Here is a 23,708-nt window from a genome sequence, read left to right as displayed (position 1 = left end):
GAGGCAGCGACGTCCAAATATGGGAGCTTGTGGCTAAACAGGTGCTCCGCCTTTTCCAGACAGAGATTAACCAGGCTGCTGAAGTGAAGAGAGAGATGTGGGGAACACAAAACGCTCCCCCAGCTCACGGGCGCAACTGCTCTGATCCTGACAGGCCAGGATTACCGGCAATACCCACTTCCTTTCCTCACCCGAAAATGTAACTGACCCCCCGGTCACAGACTCAGAAGGCCGGCGAATCACAGACACAAGAGCACAGCAGCACATCTGTCACAAAGATACTCAGCACCGCCCCCGCCCTGCCCCCACATACAGTATCGCTCTGCGTTGGAAAAGTAATACAGTCTAAATGCTTTCCCATGCGTGACAACACATCGGCATAATATCAGCGGCCTTCCTGGTGCGTTCGTCTGAGATGTTGCCGTGACGCTCGATGCGGCCAGCCCTCGCAGAGCTCAGCAGTTTGGGCCGAGATCGCGCCTGCTTAGCGAGCCGTGTGAAATGCTCCAAAGCAGCCGCCTGGCGCTCCACCAGAATCCTAATTCATCTGGGGGGACTGACAGATCTCTTTTACGCTAACAAATGACCGCATCGCGCGGAGCCAAGCGCGCCCGTGCTTTCCAGAGACGTCTCTCCGGAGGAGGGACGGGGGACGACCAAGAAACCCAGATGTGGATCCCAGACAGAGGGCCGCCGAGCCGGGGCTCAGGCGCGGCGGAGGCTGCAGCCCGAGCGCCCGAAAAACAGGAAGGATTAATCAGGAAATGATTGTTTTGGGGGGGAGAGGACGGCCTGTCCCGGCCTACCAGCTGAGGCGGAGCTGAGGTAATGCTTCTGAGCCCCGGCCCGCGGCCGTTCCCTGGACTCGGACCCGGGCGGCCGCCCCGAGGGCTGAGCGTGTGAACACCGCGGTGAAGGCGGTACTCCCGGGGACGGGGGGCCACGCCCGCTCACCTTCCAGAGCCCACCGGGTCTCTCTCTCCGCTGACTCATGCTCCCGGGCCCGCCGCTCGTTTCCGTCGCTCGCTCGCTCGCTCGCGCGCTCGCTTGTTTTCCTTCTGTTTTTCCTCTGCTTTTTCTCTCACGCCTTGTCATCCCTCCCTTCCCTCTCTGCCCCTGAGAGCAAAAGCCCGAAAACCGACCGTAAACACTTTCAGTGTAATTACATTTCTCAAAGTGAAAAATGTTTTACCGAAAGGCTTCTTTTTTTTTTTTTTTTTTTTTTTTGCTTTCCGCATGGATTCAAAACCTGCTTCCTGCCGTATATTTAAGTTAAAGGAGAGCGAACCGCGGTAAAAGCCGCGTTCTTTCAACGGGCATTTCTATCTCCCCATGAGCCACTTTTTTCCCACATGGGGCCATATGACCAACAAGAACGAATCGGTAAATATGGGCAGTAACTTAGGTCTAAACCAGGTGTATCAACGTTACATAGTCTGAGAGCTCTGCGCTTAACACTGCTCAACTCTCTTTGTTTGGGGGCATGAGAAAAGCAACAAGCAAGGCTCAGCAACCAGAGCTAGCCTCACTACACCCTTAAAAAGATAGAGTAGGTGCAATGAAAGGCATTGACACTGATGCCATGTTTAGGTTCTGATAGCACAAAGGGGCTTCCTGTTTTCAGCACTGACCTGTAACAAGCGCATGTGTTTCGTAACCTTCAGTCAGACTGTGAGAAACTTTCCTCAAAGGCAGCTGTAGCACATTAAAATCATTAATTACTATTACTGGGGCCTTGCAAAGAAAAGAATATAAGAAAAAATCATTTGTCACCCTCAGTTAAAGTGCAGAGGGGCTAAACACATACATCTGCCCACGTTCAGAAGGTGATTCATCGACAGCTGATGCGCCAATTAATTCTGAGTTGGGATGTTGGGATATTTGCAGATTTATGTCTGATTCTCAATCACACACCCTTCAAGCCCCGCACACATGCATATGCATCATACACACCCTGTACAGAAAAGCACTCAATAATGCTTCCTCCATTCATCAATGGGGCTTTCCTTCGCTCTCACACACACACACACAGACACACACACACACACACATACACACATACACACATACACACATACACACACACACACACACACCCAGAAATTACTTAGCGTAGCGTACCGACCAGGGATGACAGAACTGGATGCAGTGGGAAAGGCCTGTCCAATTAAGCGGGAAGCAGCCATCATCTCATGAATCACGCTGTCGGAAAGTATTTGAGAACGCGCGGCTATTCTCCGCAGTTCTTACGACAGCGGGCGTCTCCACACAATGAATTAGGCGCTAGAAAAGGAGGAGAGCGGGAGGACCGGGGCGCCGACAGCACCGGAGAAAATGAAAGGGGCTCGGGAGGAGAGAGAGGAATGCGCTCGTTTTACGGTTGTCCTTTGCGGCGTGTGGTCTTGGCAGCCGCCGCGTCTTTGAGACGGGACCGAGCGGCTCCCCGTCGGCCAGGGAACTCCTGGCGCGACGCCCTTCTCACAGGGCTGCTGTGCGTACGATAAAGCCGCACTTCATACATGACAAACACAAGTCAAAACACATCACTTACCGCATGCTATGGGTCATTTATTGAAACTCTCAAGTGAACAAAAACATATTTAATATACAGACATAAGCTGTCAGGAATCGTTCTGAAAGGGAGAGAGAGGTGATCGTGATTGGGAAACTCTGTTCTCTCCTCTCAGACCACGCCTTCACTCTGGCGAGCACAGCCTTATGTAAAGTTGTCCTGTTTTCTTCTGTCGTGACCTTTGACCCCGCTGCAGGTATAGATTCCGTACAGAATGTGGAGAGTACACACACGTCCTTTTTTCGCTGTTCATCTTACAAAAACAAACGTATCTCATACTGTGACGGGAACACTGCACATCAGGGCACAAGAAATAATCAGCCACCAAAACTCGGCCAACCAAAATAGCACAGCAGAGTTGAAACAGAGTAGCTGGAAAGATCCAGCGATACTGAGAAAGCAGTGGAATTTCCCCGTGATTCTGAGGCAGTTCCCTCATAATCACAGGAGGGCCTTATGGGAAAGGCTGGCTCTGTGGGGGGGGGGGGTGCTGTGAATAGTGCACAGGTAAGGAGGGCAATGCCATGGGGTGTCAGGCTCCTCAGGATGAAACCCATCCAGGACGAGACTCCCAGCTCCAAAAACACCTGTTTTTTAAGCCAATTCTAATCCATCTAATCCAGGCAATTTTTTAGACTAGATTTATCAATTTGAGAGGAAGAGTTGAGTTGTCCAGTCATCACACTGGAGTTTTATAGTCACCACACCGAAGGAGTTAAATTCATAATCTGCTGGCAAAGGCTGACCGGAGGCTTGCTAAAAGAGTTTAGCGGTACTTCAGATTCACCCCAAATAACCCAAATTACAGGTTTTCCAGACCCCCCATGCCCCCACGTAAAAATGCCTTTCATTCCATTGAAATTATCCCGCAATTCTTGTGGAATACACACAATATCCCTTGCCCAGGCACACACACGCACACACTTCCATTTGGGGGTCTCACCTAATGCTATTTCTAATGGCAATAGTAGCATCACAAAATCCACTAACCTCTCGGTACTGGTAGGACGATATTTATCCATCTGTCTGTATTTACACCCACCTGAGCTAAACACACTTTGACTTGAAGTTGCACTCTTGGCAGCATTGTGACATTATTACTGCTGTCTGAGCAATACTGAAGCATGCCCATGGCTGTGTCATTACTACACCCTGGATACAGGAGTCTGGCCAGTGACTTTAAATCAGTGCGAGTGTTGTGCAGCATATAAAAACAAGGGAACAGAGAAAGCCTATTTCCTGTAAAAGCTATAAAAGGATGAGTGACAGGAACAGTGGTGCAGCAGGGGCGTGTCTCCCCTCACACAGCATGCATTCCTCCAGCCTTCGTAAGGCATCTGAAATGCCTTCGTTATCACTGTATAACACCTTTACAAATCATTCATAAGCACATGTTAAGGAGTTTCGGTCAAAGGGTTCGACTCAATTTAAGTGACATCATGTGTTATTTCAAAATTTAACATTCACTATACCAAATTTGAGATTAACATTTTGGTATGTCATAAATCACTGCTTAGGAATGATGTAAAAGATGCTATATCATGTTAATGAACAATACGTGCTTCATGAAGGCCTTGGGAATATCCTACACGTATCCTACGCATGAAGGATGACCGAGAATTCAGCCAGTAACTTCATTATCATCGGCTTTCTTTCAAGGCTGTTTCACATTCATTTCTTCGCCAATCAGCTACAACAGAAAAAAATGCTTCTGGTTTTCAGATTACCAGGTGATGTAATCAGTCAGTTTCTTTCACAAACCCAACTGGTCTGCAATTGTCAGCCAATTGAGACCAATCATGCTCTGATTGGGCAGTGACCAATCTGGTTGCCAAGATGACACTGATAGGTCAAGGCCCTCCTCCAAAAGCCCACTTACTGTAATGCCACACTAAAGTGGATCAGTTCGGCCTCGGGTCACAGCAGGCTTGGAGTTTCCTACCAGTGCTCCCTGTCACCCCCTTCACTTGCACTGGCAGAGGAGCTTTCTGACTGACTGTTATGGAAGAGCTACCCTTTCAGCCCACCGTGTCATCAAAAAGTCCATCTGAGACCTTAAGTGCTTTTCGTCTCCCAGACAAAGTGTTGAAAGGCGATTGATACCAAAGAGCAAATGACGGCACTCAAGCCAAACTGATAGTGACTTTAAACCACTTCACTGCTCTGCTCTCCCTGTGTCTGCTAAAAAAATTATTTGGCACCTCCAACAGTGCCAAAAAATGATGATTGCTTATGTACGGCACTTTTGGGCTTTATTGACGGTCCGATATCCGATACACCCTGCATAAAATAACAGATGAGTCATTGGGTTTCATATGGTGGGGGGAGGGCGGGCTGGATTATCAGAATATTCCGTCTTGGGAACCACAGAATACTGAACATAGAATTAAATAAATGCACGGGAAATTTAAGGGCTTGTGCCAAACCCATTTCCTGAGAGTAGCAGTAAACTGTCCCAGAGAAACAGGAGAAGTGTGTAAAATATTGGGAAGAGAACATATGGGCTACAAAACAGGCATTGTTACAGAATGGGATTCTGGGATGTTGCTCACTCCTCCAGCTTCCATAAGATATCCTAATTATTTATTTCTTTGGCAGCTGTCCCTACGCAAGGAGACATTCCCCATTCATACTTTTCATGTGTACCACTGGATATTTACCAAAGCACTTCAGGTTAAATACCTTGCTCCAGGGTACAAGGGCAGTACCTCATTTGGGAACTGATCCCATGACCTGTTGGTTAAAAGCCCCATTCCTTATTCCAAATACCACACTACTCATGCAAGCAACCATGTAGCACCTATCAACTCTATCAGTCATCAGACCCCCCTCCCTTTCAAACACATACACTAAACACACACACACATACACACGCGCACACACAACACACACATGAATCTGTGTGAAACTGACACATTACAAGGGAGGCTGCATTCCTACACTGAGGCAATTCCAGAGCAAGGACTGTCCCACGCTGGAGTGGGCACAGGGTGGGGGAGAGGGGGGTGGGACTGTTGCTGGGATCCAGGCCGCCTCAGACTGCAGAACATCCAGAAGCTGGTGGCTGAATGCCCCGGGCAATCGGTCAGGCCTCCAGAACCACACAGGGAAACCAAAGAAGGAAGCAACTTCTGGCCAGAAAGAGCTGGCTTATTGTCTTTTTGTGTGAGCTGAATTCCCTTTCTCAGCCCTCTGTGTGTGCATGTGTATGTGTGTGTGTTTGTGTAAGCGTGTGCGGTGACTGGTGGGAGGGAGGGTCCAATCTAGGCCCAAATAGACTGTGGGGCCTCCAGTGGTTAACCAGCAGGGGTTGGCCCCCAACTTCTTGTGAACCCCCCCTCCCACCCCGCCATGTTCAGACCACATCAAGACAACACAGTTCCAAAAGACTTAATCACCCAATTTGAGCCTCTTTCTAAAACAGGGCCCCTACATACATAATCTCAACATAAGGTAAATCTGGACACTATGGGAAAGCATTCTTAAGAGTGTTGCAGGTTCTTGTTTATTTTACAAGCAAAATGGATCAAAATAGCTACTGCAAATAACTTGCATGCTATCATGATAAATCCAATCCACCAAGTTAGATGTACCATTATAGAGCAAAAGGATGGCATCAGTCACAGAAGAAAATAACACATAAGCAACACTGCAAGATCATTCACAGAGCAAAACTGATTACTATCAGAACGTTCAAAGTCCGGACACATGCCGATCATCACACTAACACAACCCTTGTACTAACCATTCATTGAGTTAAAATTTAATTCCACGCTCACTATCAGAAGGAGACCCAGACTCCTATAGGCATGGTCTCTGCAGCCTCATAATGTTGGTAGAGATGGAGAAAATGTTCTTAACCTGTGCAGGCCTGGCGGACGACATCCTTTCTTTAGTCTGGGTTCCTGAGGGACTTCCACAAGCTCAGCTCTACACCACCCCACAGTAGAGATATGCATGCGTCAGCAAAGCTGTCAACCGAAAGTTCATGATATTTTTAAATTTCCCAGGATTACCTTCTGCTTCCACTATTGTATTGTATTTCAATAAAAAGCCAACAGAGAGCTGGAGTCACTGAGATATTACACATCAGGGAATGAGTTGACAGGATACTCAAAGATCCAGAGAGTAAACTGGGCATGTGCAGAGCTGGACACAGCAAACAGCAAACAGGTCGTACCCTTCTTAAAAAGACAATACCGGGGGACCAACCCAACCGCATTTTTCATCCCATTCAAACACCCTGTTTTTCAAACTAATTCATAAACATCCCCAAGGACATGAAAATGAAAACGTTTTTACATTATAAATGAGAGTGATGGAGAGAGATGGAGGAATTGAGAGACGTAAAAATATCGCCAGAACACTTTCTCAGTTGGCACGTGTCTCAAAAATCTACTGCAACCATTCTGACAGAAACAAATATGACCCCACAAAAAGAACAATTACCACAGATGAAGTCAACGGCCAGAAAGCTTTTGTGCTCCTCCAAAGCCCCAAATTTAAGATAATTGTTTAATCAGATAACCTGATCATTTTAGTGTCTGGGAAACCTTCACAGACTGGTCCAGAATGCAGAAACACAGACTGAAGGAGCCAGTATACCTAAAATATTTGTTCTTGGACAAACCAACCAGGATGGACACAAAGTACACAACAAATGGAGGCATGCATTGTTCAAGAGCTCCCTTTCTCTCCTGATGTTTCATTTCATATAGTGATTTAGATGCTTTTTGATTAAAGGAGCTAAAGACAGATGAACAACCTGAAGAGTCCTGAAGCAAATCATATTGTACAAGAATCACCAGAAATAGTTTGCCAGACTGATATTACTTGCGAGAGCCTCAGATCCCACTTGTGAATGAAGCCTGTCAAATATCACCTTGAATAAGCACTTCATAAAGCATGCATGGATCCAAGCCTCTGCATATTCATAAGTGTCAATGGCAGTTATGAATATGCAGAAGTTTCCACCCATGCATTCTTTATGATGTGTTAAACTGACAGCACAAGCCCCAAACATATATAAGCATACATTACAGCTGCCAACTGGTGCTCTTTCAAGTACAAATACAGTCCTTTTTGTCCTTTTCAAGTCTGTTAAAACATTCTGCTTGTGATTTCAAGTTAGCTGAAAGGGATTCAATGTAAATGGACCTAAGCGTATTATTACCCCGCTGAAATGTGTCTGCCAAGAAAAAGAGGCTAGTTTTGCTTTGCATTTTTAGAAATCTATTTATTTATGGGCCAATTGTTTCCAAATTCAAGTGACGTTTTTATTATTATTCAGCCGACTCTGAAAGAGAGAGGCGGCTTTGGAAACTGGGCTGCTTGCCTTCTTAGTTGGCCGTATAAATGTTTCCTTGGAAACTGGGGTACCCGTACAACGACCCCCACAGCATGGGTCAGAGTGCGGCAAAGCAACGAGGCTTCATGTGCCCTGCGTTCCCTCCACAAATCACAGGCCAGCAAACCCACAGAGAGCTCCCAATCCCAAATCCCCAACCAAGGGGGAGGAGCCAGTCGACCAAAACGACATCACCTCCCAAACTCACCCACTTCAAAAAAGCCTATAATGACACTGAATTTCATTAACATATATATCTATACTGATGAACCAAAAGTCTGTTGTAGTTATTGCTGTGGTAGCGACCATAGTAGCAAATGCACATAATAGGACATTTTCTAATATTAGAAATGAATGGGAATTTATTCAAAGAAAGAGGCTATGAAATGATTTTCTTAGGGATAAAAGTCAGGTGGGGGTCATCCCCAGTGCTGTCACGCTCTAACAGGGTGGGGGGTGTGTTTGGCAGGGAGATCACACTAGCTGGCCATCCAACCAGCTCAGAGGACATCAGCTCCCATTTGAAGAGTAGATGAGATTGATACCACATCACTTACAGATACTAGCACTGAAACAGCACACTGTACAGCCATTAAACCACTAACGTGTGTCTACAGACCTGTATACATACATGCATATGTCTGTGCATGTTTCCATGCTTTTGTATGTTCGGAAATGTAAGTGTATCTGTATGTGTAGGTGCGTGTGTGTGTATGCACGTGTGTCCATCTCTGTGTGTGTGTGCGTGTATGTGTGTGTGTGTGTGTGCATGCGTGTGTGTGTGTGAGTGTGTGTGTGTGTGTGTGTGTGTGAACAAAATCACAGATCATCTTGAAGACAGACACACAGTAGTGTCCAGTTCTAAGAGCTCTCTCACCCTGGAAGGCAGTGGCGTGGCTGGTTAAGAGGTATTTGACATCATAGCTGTAGGAGGCAATGCTCTGCAGGGTCTCAGCCTGGACAGCCACTCTGTAGCTCTCCTCCATCTTACGGGTGCAGCAGGTGGGGCCGCTGTGCTGGCAGATCTGTAGCTGCACATCTGAAGGGTGGAGCAAATGGAAAATTTGAGAATATCATATAAACATAAATATTGCAGAAGTAGCTATTTTTCATAAACTCTCTCTCTCATTAGGTGATGATATTATCCTTCTCAACAGTACTAGCCATAATAAGTCTGTTCCAGGGAAAACGAGAGATCTACTGACAAGGCCTACAAGTCAACATAACGTCAGTACTGACCCAAAATGAAATGCAAGGTCAATACATTCTCATATCTCTCACTCAAGAAATTACATGATGACATCAACCCCCCCATAATAAGTTTACTATTAAATCTCAGTGCTCAGGGGTGTGAGGCTGGGTGTCTTGTCCCCCCTGACTTGGTTTTGCTGTGAAACTGGAACCCGAGACTGTGGTCCCCGGGGGCCCCAGGGACCTGTGCCCCCCTTTCCAAATCCGTCCCTGAAACACAATAGGCTGCACCCCGAGTCGGAGCACCGCGGTCGCTTAATTACCCGCCGAGATTGCGCCCAAGCGCCAGCTGCGATCATCCCCGCAGAGTGAAGTCACCGCGACCCCCCCCCTCGCCCCGCCGCTCCCCCGCCCCCACGGCTGGCTCGCCGCCCCGTGTTATCTCCAGCGGGAAACTGATACTCGGGGACCTCGGCCCCACGATCCACGTCCGGAACCCGACGGAGAAAGTGTTTCAGAAATAGACCATGGCCTCACAGGCTGAAGCTCCAAAGAGGGGGGGGGGGGGGGGGGACAGAATTTTGTAAGCACGCTATAGCTAACAGTGAGCACTGGACCAATGGCCCTGAGGGGTCGCGTGGCTACAGAGCCCAAGGTCGTCATCTCCCAACGATTCATTTAGCATCGGTTCAAATTTAGCATTTCGTGGCAATGCCACACTTACATAATGCAGGTGGTTCTGCGGATTAGCTCATGAATACTGACAGCTTTTCGCAAATCATCAAGCAAAGTGTCATCGAACGAAGCAGTCCTGGCAATCGTGTTGCACAGAGAACCAAGAATATCAAGTATGTGATGTTTTCAGCATGGCGGTGGGATGAATTACACCATTCCAATGGCAGTCTGAGCAGTTAAAACGCCTTTTAAACACCCAGTTGCAGTTCAGACTGAAATAGACTCCACAGCCCTGACAAACCTGCCTCTAGTTTCTCAAACTTTGCACGATTAAAACACAGTCAGACACATACAGAGACTTGGCATGGCAGATGGTCAAATTGGTTTCCAGACTATTGTAAACCAGACTTACGCAAGCTGAGAATGGTTATTTTCTTTAACCCTTCTCAGGTTGCATAAGTCTTGTGATTAAATGCATTTGCAAGTATTTTACTGAGGTCAGATCTTAATGTAGCTTATAATGAATCCAATGTCAGAGGCACGACATGTTGGCCTGTAGAACTGAAAAAAAGACACAGGTCAAATGGTCAATATTGTAAAGACTCAGTTTGACCAAAATAAATGTGCTTTAAGGAAACAAGATTCAGTTACTGATCAAAGAGAAAAACAGAAATTTCTGCTAAGATGATAAGTGTACATATATATATTTCAAAAGAGCGCAATTTCCTGAAGTGGCTTTTTGATTCGCTCTCTGAGTGCAGGAATAAACTTCCATAAATGCAGGTAATTAATGCTGAATTTGGTCTCTCAGATGTCATTTTTTTTCTGCCTCGCCTCAGGAAGTGCTCCTCGCTTTGATGTGCTCGTCTCCTTCAAAGCCGCGGGGTATTTACTCAATATTGATTTGCTGCGCTTGGGAAAGGTCTTGTTTGAAAGAAAACACTTCTCCGGCAGGGTCTGCCGCATACCTGAACTTTTTGGATCCCCCTGAATCGCGGCTGAAATGTTTGGCTTCGGGACTTCAATCGAGCGATGACCACGGCGTACAGAGGCCAGGTTGGGGGCTGGAGGGGGGTAGGGGGGCCAGCTAGCGGCTCATTGGATGTGGTCGTGACAGTCTCCCCTGGGAGGTGTGTTATTGGGGAGGGTTACGCCACAGTGAGAGGTCTGTATCCAGACAGCTGTCTGACTGAGTGAGCCCTGATCTCGAGCTCTGAGACCACTTCTCCCTTCCTTATGTTATAGACCACCTCAGTCCCCTGGTCTCTGCTGCTGTTATAGACCCCCTCAGTCCCCTGGTCTCTGCTGCTGTTATAGACCCCCTCAGCCCCTGCTCTCTCCTGCTGTTATAGACCACCTCAGACTCCTGCTCCCTCTCTCCTCCTGTTATAGACTCACTCAGACTCCTGCTCCCTCTCTCCTGCTGTTATAGACTCACTCAGACTCCTGCTCCCTCTCTCCTCCTGTTATAGACTCACTCAGACTCCTGTTCCCTCTCTCCTCCTGTTATAGACTCACTCAGAATCCTGTTCCCTCTCTCCTCCTGTTATAGACTCACTCAGACTCCTGCTCCCTCTCTCCTCCTGTTATAGACTCACTCAGACTACTGTTCCCTCTCTCCTCCTGTTATAGACTCACTCAGACTCCTGCTCTCTCCTCCTGTTATAGACCCCCTCAGACTCCTGCTCCCTCTCTCCTCCTGTTATAGACTCACTCAGTCTCCTGCTCCCTCTCTCCTCCTGTTATAGACTCACTCAGACTCCTGCTCCCTCTCTCCTCCTGTTATAGACTACCTCAGACTCCTGTTCCCTCTCTCCTCCTGTTATAGACCACCTCAGACTCCTGTTCCCTCTCTCCTCCTGTTATAGACTCACTCAGTCTCCTGCTCTCTCCTCCTGTTATAGACTCACTCAGACTCCTGCCCTCTCTCTCCTCCTGTTATAGTCTCACTCAGACTCCTGTTCCCTCTCTCCTCCTGTTATAGACTCACTCAGTCTCCTGCTCTCTCCTCCTGTTATAGACTACCTCAGACTCCTGTTCCCTCTCTCCTCCTGTTATAGACTCACTCAGACTCCTGTTCCCTCTCTCTTCCTGTTATAGACTCACTCAGACTCCTGCTCTCTCCTCCTGTTATAGACTCACTCAGACTCCTGCTCCCTCTCTCCTCCTATTATAAATTCCATCACAGACTCCTGTTCCTTCTCTCCTCCTGTTATAAATTCCATCACAGACTCCTGTTCCCTCACTCCTGTTATAAATTCCATCACAGACTCCTGTTCCCTCACTCCTGTTATAAACTCCATCACAAACTCCTGTTTTCTCCTTCTCCGTGTTATAGACCCACTCACAGACTCCTGCTACTTGTCTCCAGCCTAGTGGAGGAACTCTCGCCTACCTGCCAAAAGAACAGCAGTTTGCCCAGAGAAAAACTTGATAATAAACTGGATAAAGCAATATTAAAGAGTTAATTCATTATCAACTGTTTACCAATAGATTCCATAGTCATCAGTGCAACTGATGTGTCCATTCACCATAATTAATATAACAGCATAGTTATTTCATAATATTAAACTGAATCCGTAAAAGGAATGACTAACCAGAGAGGCATTTCACACCTTCTCCTTGTGTATAGCATCCAGTTCTATCCTGTGTCAACCTTCAACATTAATACTATTTTAACAATGGTGGAACACTCCTATCACCAATCAAATCTCCAATGAACGTGAAATGGCATGGCAGCTGAAGGAACACACAATATTTAAAAGCAATGGAACTTAATCATATGCCTATTTGCACATGAACTCCAGATTGGGAAAATAATGCTCAGCATCCAGTCAATCCAAGCAGGTGGACCCAAACCTACTCATCTTAAATAGGAATGATCTATCACATCACACAGAGGTGCACTAACCCCTCAGACACACAAACCAATTCCGAGAAAAAAAACACAGGGGATGGTGCTCTCAGGCACTTAGGAAGACTGTACCTTAACTGAGCTTAAAAGCAGTGAAAAGAAGGGAAATCTATATAGGCATAGGAGAGCAGACTGGACTTGGTGGGTGAAACTAATGGAAGTGGGTAGTAGAAGATTCCAGATTGCTCTAAAAGCAGTCCAACTCCCATTAAGCGAATGCTAGGGTGTATGCATTAAGCTTGTCATTTGTGAGAATGGCAAGAAAGGGCAGATTTGGACAGTGGAATAAACGGTAGACAGTGAGCAGGTGTGTTCGTATGTGGGGGCAGGCCAGGCTGTCCAAGCTCACACAGCACAAGATGTATTTGTGTTCTTTACTCAGTTTAGCCAACTGTAGAACACCGCTATATGCAGGGGGGAAACTGGATAAAGAGTGGAGCTTTCTTGGCTACCTATCAAACAATACACAGAGAAAAGAGTCGCCATGAATTAAGAGATTTCACACTGCTGTATAAGCCATCTTAATGCCAGCTTTGACTCAACAGTGGCCTTTGCTTCAGTCTGAAAGAGGACCATTTGCAGGCTGTTAGGTGGCTTTTTAAAGCTGACTCTGCCTGAAATGGCTTAAAGCAGTCTGCAGTGTGAATAGAACATGTCAATCACTGCCGGCTTTGACCAGTACAGTGTGAATGGTTCTGGAAAGTTCTGGAGGTGTGAACACTGACCATAGGTTTAATCTTTTCAGCGGCAGCAAATCACAGGCTTGTTTTATGTTGAATGAAATTACAGAAGCTATTGAGCTTCAAATCAGCAGAAACGCAGAACACGGCGTCAAGGCTGTGAGCATAAAAACAGGGCTGCGTGTCCATCTATCACTTTTAGGACCCCTGTGATTCACCTGAGATGTCTGAGGCTCAGAGCTGCACAGATTTGATGACCGGGTTCGTTGTAAGAGGAACGTGACAGAACCAAATTGCACTATCTGCTGCAACCTTGTATTTATCAGTGAGGATTTGCCTCCCCACAGTCCTTCGATTGATACATTCCACATCACAAGATCAGCAGGTAATCTCTGCATGGTTCCCTTGGCTCAAAACCACAGCACGGGAACAGTCATAACTTTTAAAAATAATCCGTGCCTAAGCAACTTTGAAGCATTGCTCTTCTAAGGCATACACTGGCAGTGGTACAGACCAATTCTTCATTAATTGAAAGCCCTCAGAAGAAAAATTAAGTGCCTACAAGACTCCAAAAATCAAACTTGTACTGTAGTCAGTCAGAAACTCCTCATAACATTAAACTTTGACAATGACTAGTAACCATCTGCATTGTCTTATCTTTTCACAGATTATATGCGGTTTTCTTTCTAGGACAAGTGAGGCTTAGACTGACTCTTTCTCTCTCTCTGCAGTTTAAAATCTGCACTACTAGGGTACATTCCCTCCCCAAAAAAATACAAAAAAAAAAACTTTAAAAAGCTTAGGGGTCAGGTGTTTGTACAATTACTTATTTCTATGTTACCCTGTAACAGAACACAAAGCCAGTCAGAAAATAAGGCTGCTCTGGCGTGCTAGTTTGAAAATAACAATTGGTGACTTTCCCTTTCTGTCTAATGAAAGGCCAACTCATTAGGTTTCCCCTGCCCCTGCCCTGCTCCACCCTCAGCCCCAGCCCGCCTCTGACTCTGACCGGACTGGAGTTTCACAGCGTCAGAACTCCGGAGCTGCTTTACTTGGCGTTTGATCTGAAAAGTCACTCCAGAACCCCCCCGCCCCCTTCACCCCCAGTCCCCTGTGGAAGTGCTTTGAAGAGAGGCCTGCTCGGCTTTACCCAGGGCAAACTTCTCCAGATTCCTGAAAAAACAAGCAAACACCAAACAAGACGTGTGATGATCTTGAGGTGCACTTCAGCCAGACCCAGGTGCTCTAAATGAGAGCCGGAATGAGCAGAGGGTTGCAGCTCTTCAGCTCCAGAGTTCTGTCTGGGTGCTGTGATGTGGCGAAAGGAGAATTCACAGAGCAGTCCTGCCCTACACCATCACTTCACTGGCCAAAAAGGATCAAGTCACTGCCCACTCATTAGAGGCGACAGCGATTAGTCGACCACTCGTCACATCTAAATGATCACTGGCTGTAGAAATGAAAAAAAAGGAAAGCATTCTTTAAGGAGCGCCTATAAGAAAAAGAACTTAAAGCTGCGTGGGAAAAAAAATCAGGCTGAATATGCGGTCCATTTCCTGTTGGTAATAATATTATACATATGCAACGCTTGAGAAAGGTTAAAACTGTTCCAGTGTAAAGTCTTGGGAGCCATAGAATAACTGAATATCAAATTACTCGAAAGGAAGCTCTCCTGCAGTACAGCGTACGCTCTAGAGAGTAAAATAGACACTGACTCATAGGACAGTGCATCACAGGAGTGCACACACCACAGCTGCAGTGTCCTGGGTGCCTGTGGCACAGTGATAGCAAGGGAGAAAACTTTCAAAAATATAATACATTCACATCCCTACTCCTGCCAGCCCTCATTGGCCTTCCTACAATACATAATGACTAACTATGACATCTGTCATTTTGTGGCTTTTTTTGTTTTGCCTTTTTTGTTAACATCTCTCTAGACTAGATGGCTTCCCTCTAGCATTTTCTGTCTGCGGCCCTGCCATTCCTGACAGAGCAAGCCACAAGGACATCTCTGCCTGGTGAGCCGTCACGTAACCGTAGCAATGGCATAAAGCATACTGTAGTTTCAACTGTATCCCTAGACCCACTCCCTAGACCCCCCCCCCCCACCCCCACCCCCACCCCCACCCCCGCACTGAGACACGGCCATGACTTTAGCGTGTGATCCCCAACACTGCCCGGGGGTGGCTCATCCACAGGGATATTGCATGTCATATGACACTGATGGGTTTTTGGACAGACAATCCCATTATAATGTAAGGGACATGAAACCGACAGGCAAGCGAAGCCTGCTGGATCTGCCTGTTCAAGAACCGGCACAAATCAATTCCAATTCCAAGAAAGCAGCAGGCATAACTACATATAGGCTACCTTCAGAATTGTGGGAAACAGAAAAGGAAATGCTTTGAAAAACCTATTTCCCCAACTTCTCCTTGTGTCAAACATTCTCAATCATAGATAAAATAAGAAACTAATGCTACCACAAAAAAAAAAAAAAAAAAAAATGAAATTGCAAAATGCCACACCGCGTAGATTAGAGGTGGGGAGAGGGGCGTTAGCGCAGCCTTGGAAATGACAACCACCTCCGGTGCTTTTAAACTCAAACTCTCCAGGGAATGTTTTTCAGTCATGTCAACAGTGCTGTATTTAACCCCAACCACAGGACTGTGTCAGGCCTCAGTGGCATTACTGTGGCTGTCTGACGCTCAGACTGATGGCGAGACCCTGTTTTATTCCTGAACTGAATTAGATGTGGCCCATTCCAACTCCCTTTCCACTTCAAAATAGCTTCAAAGGGGCATCTTAATGCAGAGCGAAAGTACAGGTAGGCTTACAAACTCACACTGAGTGGAAAATAATAGGAACTTTTGGGTCTGGGGGAGGCCCACCCTTCAATCCCATTCCGCCTGACTGTCTGACATTTAGCCCCTTCTCTCTCTCTCAGTCCGACTCTGTTAGTTTCAGTTTAATTCTTGGGAAGAGCAGCTTCTAATGGCTCCTAATGGCTGCCAACGAAATCAGGCATGCAAGAGAAATGTGTTTGCATAAACAGTTTGTCAGAGGTGTACTTTGCTTTGTCACCGGTACTTAAGATGTTAGGTCTCCCTTTTGTTACACCATAAGAGAGTTGGAAAAAACGAATCAGTGCTCCGCTTTACTAGCTGCCGAAAAAACGCCGATTGAAACCACCAAATTTGATGGAATTTGTTGCGATTGTAATGTGCTACTTTTAAATTGGGAATTCCTCTCTTATTTTCCCCTGCCAGATTATATTACCATTTTGCAGAAGTAGCTATTTTTCTTCCCAATTGACATACTCAGAATACCACTGGAATTGTTGTATTTTGTTGCCCTGTCATCAACATCAATTATAAAGACCACGATCACATTATTCCCTTCCTAACTCTTGATGGCTCCTAGTCTCATTGTGTGGCAACAGTTAAACCAAAGAAACACGTTTATGTGTCATTCCTGGAATTATGCTCATATGTATTTTCTATTTTCTTTATGCGACATGAGGACATTAAGGTGTGTATTTCCAGCCGGTGAGCTCACTGAATTTCTTTTTAGCATCACCGGAGCTCGCTCTTGAGCGCTGAGTCATATGTCTGGAGTAGGCAAGTGGATGGATGTCTCTGTCATAATTTATCAAGTCGGCTTTCATAATGTAGCCTCAATTTACATTTCACAGCGCGAGTGGAACCACGAATCGTGCATTGGCTATTGAGCCAGGAGCAACAGCATCATATAGCCAAAGTTCGCAAGAATCACTTTAGCGTAAGTTTAAATATTTGTGCTTGGCCTCATTGCTGTGGTACTGAATTTAGGCAACCAAAATGTTACTTATTTAGAAATGTTTCATTCTGCCTGGATTACATTTGTCAGTTAGCCAACCTGGTTAGGAATACCGTACGTTTTGAAATAGCTGCGCGTTTGCACACCGAAAAGCTACAGCATCCAGGCAAGCACGAGTCTTTCTTACGCACTAACCTGTCCCAGGTGTTTCGGGTACCCATTTCAATGGACCAATGTGGTGTAGCTGGAAAGCCGTTTTCACTTCATGGCAGCTATGCGCGTTTACACTGGACACATTCGCCAGCAGCGTGGATGACACCAAAATCCACCAAAGGTTAACGCGTGAAAGTATTCCTCGGGACATTGCAGCATGTCAATCCACAGATATCCAGGAAGTATGTGGAAGAGATAGCTATGCCAATATGGTAAATTGTGTATTAATTAAACAACTGAGAGAGAGAGAGTGAGAGAGAGAGAAAGAGAGAGCGAGAGAGAGAGCTGTTGAACGGTTAAGAACGGTTAGCCCTTGTCTTCAAAAACGGTCTCTGACGGATTTTCACATAGTGGAGTTCAGAAGGGTAGACTAGAAATCGCTTTCTTGGAGTTAAAATCCTATGGAAAAACAATATTGAACACTGGTTTCCTTGCTGTCCCGTTTCTACTGCTAAGCGCGAGAGTAGGCTTGCTGAACTACTTGCATGCCTCTCTCTCTCTCTCGCTCTCTCTCTCTCTCTCTCACACGCACGCACGCACACACACACACACACACACACATTTGGATGACTCGGCTGACTCGGCAGAATCGAATAAGTGATACGGGTTCATTGGACCCTGTAGTAGGTTGTAAGGGGATTAATTCATAAACGATTGCTCGCTGAGGTGGCATTTTTACATTGGTGAACAATATTCAGGGTTTCTGGGGTATTTGGGTAGCGGGGGAATAACGATTTACGGTGAATGAGGAGAGGAAATTAAAACTACTGTTTTGAAGTCTTCGTAAGATTTATTTTCCGTAATTGTGTTTTTTAAATTTTTATTTGTGATGGTGTAGTTGTCTGTGTGTGTGGGGAGGGGGGAGAGAAAGTCCTCTCTCTCTCGCTCTCTCACACACACACACACACATTTGAAAAAAGACATGATTATTGGCTTTTCACTATAATTAGTCTGACACTTGTCACATCTCTTTTAAGGCTAGACTAATCAAATACAGACACCCTGCAATGAATTACTGTATTAAAACAGAGATTGCAGAAAGAGTAATATATCAATGATTATCATCATTTTATTCCTTGAAAAAATACAGTGCATAATTTCCCATAGTTTGCTCATAGCCCAAAGCAAAACTACCTGTTTAATTGAAAACTGGTATTATTATTATTATTATTATTATTATTATCTTTTTTGGATGTATGGAATTGGATGTAAGTGACTGAGAGGAGTTTATGTTATTCATGTTATATTTATTGTTGTTTCAAAATTGATTTCTTACAGCCCGGGCAGCAAACAGTGGCCACTAGCTGGCTGCCATCGGTACAGCTGTCCACCGGCCGACAGCTGACGGCACTCTGATTGATAGGTGCTTGCTTTCTGGAAGGTTTCGCCTGTAGGCTACATAAAACAATTATCTAATAGAAAAAGATGCTTTAAGTAAACAGTTCATAAATTGGGGATAAATGTGTTACCTACATGTTATTATTAGTCGCTCAGTGATAGGGCTACTTAATTAAATTCTGTTTGCTTGTTTGACATGGTTCTCCAGTGGCATCTAAGATACAGCTGAGGAACCAGGAGCTAGCCACACCGAGTGCAGCATAGCCATGAAGTATGGTATTACCAGAATACTTTCTGGCTTTAAGTGTTGAGGGCTACAGTCAAATACAGATTCTGCAGTTGCTAAGGTGAGAGGTGGAAGACAGACATGTGTAGCTGGCAGTTGAAGTGTCATCCTCCAACCTCAACACCACCTCCTCATCGAGGGAGTCTGACTGTTAGTGGTCACAATAACCAAATATTCTGTTCAAATTGTCAGATTCTGCAAAGGACATCTCATTAGATTGGCAGCGAGAGCATCCAGCCAGAGGCTCCTATAGATCTGGGGTAAATTAGATTTCTGCTGAGCTGCTAGGAGCCCTGAATATCTTGTATTTGTAACTGGAGCTGCGCCAGGTCTGCGCTTTTGTAACTTAGCCTTAAGCTCAAGGCCAATGTTAGTGAACAAGAACCAAGTGGTGTTTTAATTCCTCTAAGATGGCAAATCAAAAAAAGTCCATGTGGGGGGGGGGGGGGGGGCACTCTGTGAAGAATATCTGCACAGCGACTACATGGGTGTCACCTGCACACAATTGTTCAGTTCTATTCCTTTGATGTTTCAAGTCAGAGTTCTGTGAGTAGGCTACAGCTCAGCATCAAGTTTTTTTATGTCCTGCCAGCTGCATGTTATTGCACATGGGCCATGCAATTGCTCCGTGGTTCACATACATATTCACAATAAGTTTGTTCTGCTCCGACAAAATGCTGTGTTGTTGTATCCCTGTTGGCCTCGCAGATTGCATAGTTTTATTCAATGTCCTACAACACTGCAGAGAAATGTTACTCTTAGGACAGTGCCCCATGGGATTTCTTGGCACAATAGCATGGGTATATAATATATCCCTAACCCCCTTGGCTGTCCATTCCATTCCAAAACACTATGGTTAGCCAACTTTCCTGCAAGGCCTCAAGATCATTGTCTTGTTTAACGCCCACGTGCTGCTTGAATATTCATGTAATTCTTAATCGGTTAGCCTCAACGGTTCACCTGTCCTCGACGGACAAATCTGACCGCAATTTGCAGACACCGTTTTCAGCTGACTTGAAAACTAGCGTCTCTGTTTTACTCTGCAATAGAAATTAGATTCAATCAATTGATTCAAGCACTGAGATAGCATGATTGTTCCTGTACCAGTATAATGATAATATGCATCAGATTTTCAATATGTATAGGATATTTTAAATTTAGAATGCTAATTTGGTTAAACTAGCACGTGCAGAAGCATGAGGCAGAGGCTGAATATTATTTTTTGAAAGTGTGATGCGTTGAGCACTTGTCTGGCTTACGTTGTATATATTTTCTTTCCATGTATAAACGAAACCAATACGCTGAAACAATAATACATCGCGTTACAAATATAAAGCACAAGTTATAGATTTTCAACACAAAAAAGTCAAACGTAGCCAATATACCTGCTTTGCAAATCCCCAACTGACCTGATCGCATGGCAAGCCTGCCCCAGGATAAACTCTGCGGTGCCAAACTAGCTAGGCTAGCTCTGGACTGATAAATTATCTGCACTACGGACTGGGCACAGAAAATAAACTTTTGGCAACAAACCAGCGAACACAAAATGTACTGAACATCAACAAAACTCAGTTGGGTGAGTTACAATGTATTTCTTGTTTGCATGAGTGCTGTTACAATGCGGCTTGGCATATATCGCTTACTAAAGTGAAGAACGTTTACTGACCAGATTGGACAGGGAAATTAAGTTACCTGTGAATACAATAAAACTAATCTAGCTCGATGAACGCACGTTGTAGTCCCAATAGTCTACATGTAAATCAGTTCCATACTCAGTGCATTTAGCAAGTCTAGCTATGTCGAACTCCCTTTGACCATAATTATCGTGACATCTAACCTTGGAGACGATATATTTCACAGATAAACCTTGATCGTGCCACAAGTGATTGAATATAGGCTACATGAAGTCAGAGAAAAATAGTAGCACAATTACTGCTGAAGGCGACTGTATTCCGCACATCAAAAGCACCATATTTGTGCGTATTCCAATTTCGCTAACATAAGGACATTTTCCTTGAAAATATGGTGAGCGTTCTCTGTCTTTCACCGTATCATTCACTGAATACACTGACAAAGGACCACTGCACTGGTCCTGTGTTTATAAGCGCCAGTACATGGCTTAAACAGTACGTAGTCTATTAGTCCGATATGCGTGGGATAACGTCGCCCCCTAGTGTCCTAAAATGAAAATGCTCAATACAGTGGTTCGCTGTGCCAACATCTCAAGATCGTGTCGTAAACAGAGACTGTAAAAAAATAGGCCGTAAAGGACTGAACCGTTGGTCTTTGCTTTTGACGTTTCTAAAACGTTTGCGTTGGCCGGGAATCGAACCCGGGTCAACTGCTTGGAAGGCAGCTATGCTCACCACTATACCACCAACGCATGTGATATTGGAGTTTTTGCTGTCGGTTCAACTCTGCAGTTTTCTTTTAAAGATTTCCTTTTGCCTAAAAGAATTGGGATGTCAGGTATGTCATCCAGCCAAGTTACGCCTTTCATGTTAGCCAGCCCTATACATCCTCAACCGACACACAAACAATTACTAGGTTTGTCGTGTACAATAGCCCATTGAAAACGCTTCCATTTAAACATTTGAAATACATTTCATTTATTTCTCATTCATGGGAAAGGAAAAATGCTTCAATCCATATGTGTTTTTTCAGCTAGAACGTGTGTTTGCATGCATGTCTATGATGTATATCTCTCACTCTACAATAAAGATGAATTACTATTATCACTAACTCATAACAGAGTACAAAACGAAATAATATCTGATGAAAAACACGTTTTCAACGTACAGACATGCCAAGTGACTCACACATAAAGCACATACACTCACCGGCCACTTTATTAGGTACCCCTTGCTAGTACCGATTTGGTCTTCTGCTGCTGTAGCAGCTTCAAGGTTCGACATGTTGTGCCTTCAGAGATGCTCTTGGTTGTAACGGGTGGTTATTTGAGTTACTGTTACCTTTCTATCAGCTCGAACCAGTCTGGCCATTCTCCTCTGACCTTTGCCGTCAACAAGGCAGTTTTGCCCAGGGAACTGCCGCTCACTGGATATGTTTCCCTTTTTCGGACCATTCTCTGTAAACCCTAGAGCTGGTTGTGCGTGAAAATCCCAGTAGATCAGTTTCTGAAATACTCAAACCAGCCCGTCTGGCACCAACAACCATGCCATATTCAAAGTCACTTAAATCACCTTTCTTCCCCATTCTAATGCTTTGTTTGAACTTCAGCAGATCGTCTTGACCATGTCTACATACCTAAATGCATTTAGTTGCTGCCACGTGATTGGCTGCTTAGATGTTAGCATTAACGAGTAGTTGAACAGGTGTACCTAATAAAGTGTATAAGTCATTCATTCAAATCTAGGCCTGCCGTATTCCAAAGAAATGCTACCCAATGTCTCCTATATTCTTTCAATTAACTTGGCCCTGGGTTCTTAAAATCTGAAGACAATGACATCATTCAAAATTAGTGTCACAACAATGTCACTAAAAAATTGCCTCATGCAAGGCAATGTATGGACCAAAAGACAGGATATGTTTCTACTTCGTTCTCAAGTTTATTTTACAAAATGTAAAAGTCCTTATATATTTGAATCTTCAAATATATACTGATTGTAAAATAATACTGTACATACACACTTAGACAAATACATGGAATACTTAATTATCCTCATGGCAATATTTCCCTAGCAGCATGTACATTTGCATTTATAAACAGACATTTATAACAACAAAGATACAATCATTCACACTACAGAAGGGGGCAGAGCGGGTGTACATACATGAATACAGATTTAAAAATACACATATTAAATACATTTTACAAACATATCCAAACATATGTTTGCCCCATTAACGCTTGAACACACGGGGCCAAGCTACTGGAATACTTGAAGAATGTATGACACATTGGGTAGCATTGCTTTGGAATACGGCTTGTTTAATTTGAGTTAAGACAAGCAGTTTTGGAGGACAGGATATATTTTCGTTCTTACACCGCAGATGCATCAGTAATTACTAGGCTACGAATTGGTCATGACCGTCATGAAAGAAAAGTAGAGTTGGCCCGTACGGGGATCGAACCCGCGACCTTGGCGTTATTAGCACCACGCTCTAACCAACTGAGCTAACCGGCCATTTCCGTCGAAGGTTAAATATATTTGGAAAACGAATCTATAATTAAGCCTCGTGGATTCAAGTTGTAATGTCAATATTTCCGGGAATGATATCAGGACCTCGTGGCGCAACGGTAGCGCGTCTGACTCCAGATCAGAAGGTTGCGTGTTCAAATCACGTCGGGGTCACAATCTTTTGATTGTCTATTGCAAATCGTGCCGCGGGATTTCAGTTAATTTGTGGATCCGCTGCTGTTGCTTGTGGATTGGCTGCGGTTATTTGTGGATGAACAACATGTATTTGTGCAACTCTTACATTTATTTGTGTATGAATAATTGATACAAAATGTGTTGTACCTTATGGGACATATATGTGTTTTGTAGTTGTTCCAATTACCTCCGGTATGCACTTATTGTACGTCACTTTGGATAAAAAGGATTGTCAAATAAGTGTAATTCGCGGAACGAAAAGTTGGGCTCGTCCGGGATTTGAACCCGGGACCTCTCGCACCCTAAGCGAGAATCATACCCCTAGACCAACGAGCCACACTTCAAGAACTTTTGACTGGT

The 23,708-nt window shown here is 44.9% G+C and overlaps 1 protein-coding gene and 4 non-coding genes across 6 annotated transcripts in view; 1 reads left to right on the top strand and 4 right to left on the bottom strand.

Moving 5' to 3' along the window:
* Positions 1-17,891, bottom strand: part of LOC118230602 (glypican-5-like) — a 112,770-nt gene extending 94,879 nt beyond the window's left edge. For both annotated transcript variants that reach the window (XM_035423744.1, XM_035423743.1), the window contains exons 1-2: positions 17,370-17,891; positions 8,797-8,958 (exon numbers count right to left, since the gene is read on the bottom strand). In XM_035423744.1, coding sequence (XP_035279635.1) covers positions 8,797-8,958; positions 17,370-17,538 — 331 coding nt within the window. In that variant the 5' untranslated portion in view covers positions 17,539-17,891. The remainder of the gene's footprint in view (positions 1-8,796; positions 8,959-17,369) is intronic.
* A 3,431-nt stretch (positions 17,892-21,322) lies between these two features.
* Positions 21,323-21,394, bottom strand: trnag-ucc. Its single transcript has one exon. It is a non-coding gene; the product is annotated as a tRNA-Gly (tRNA).
* Positions 21,395-23,085: 1,691 nt separating this feature from the next.
* Positions 23,086-23,159, bottom strand: trnai-aau. Its single transcript has one exon. It is a non-coding gene; the product is annotated as a tRNA-Ile (tRNA).
* Positions 23,160-23,255: 96 nt separating this feature from the next.
* trnaw-cca lies at positions 23,256-23,327 on the top strand. The gene has a single exon. It is a non-coding gene; the product is annotated as a tRNA-Trp (tRNA).
* Positions 23,328-23,612: 285 nt separating this feature from the next.
* Positions 23,613-23,684, bottom strand: trnap-agg. Its single transcript has one exon. It is a non-coding gene; the product is annotated as a tRNA-Pro (tRNA).
* Positions 23,685-23,708: the final 24 nt, after the last annotated feature.

Source organism: Anguilla anguilla, chromosome 6 (assembly GCF_013347855.1).
Source record: "Anguilla anguilla isolate fAngAng1 chromosome 6, fAngAng1.pri, whole genome shotgun sequence".
Classification (NCBI taxonomy): Eukaryota; Metazoa; Chordata; class Actinopteri; order Anguilliformes; family Anguillidae; genus Anguilla; species Anguilla anguilla.
This window is presented reverse-complemented; position numbering and strand designations above follow the sequence as displayed.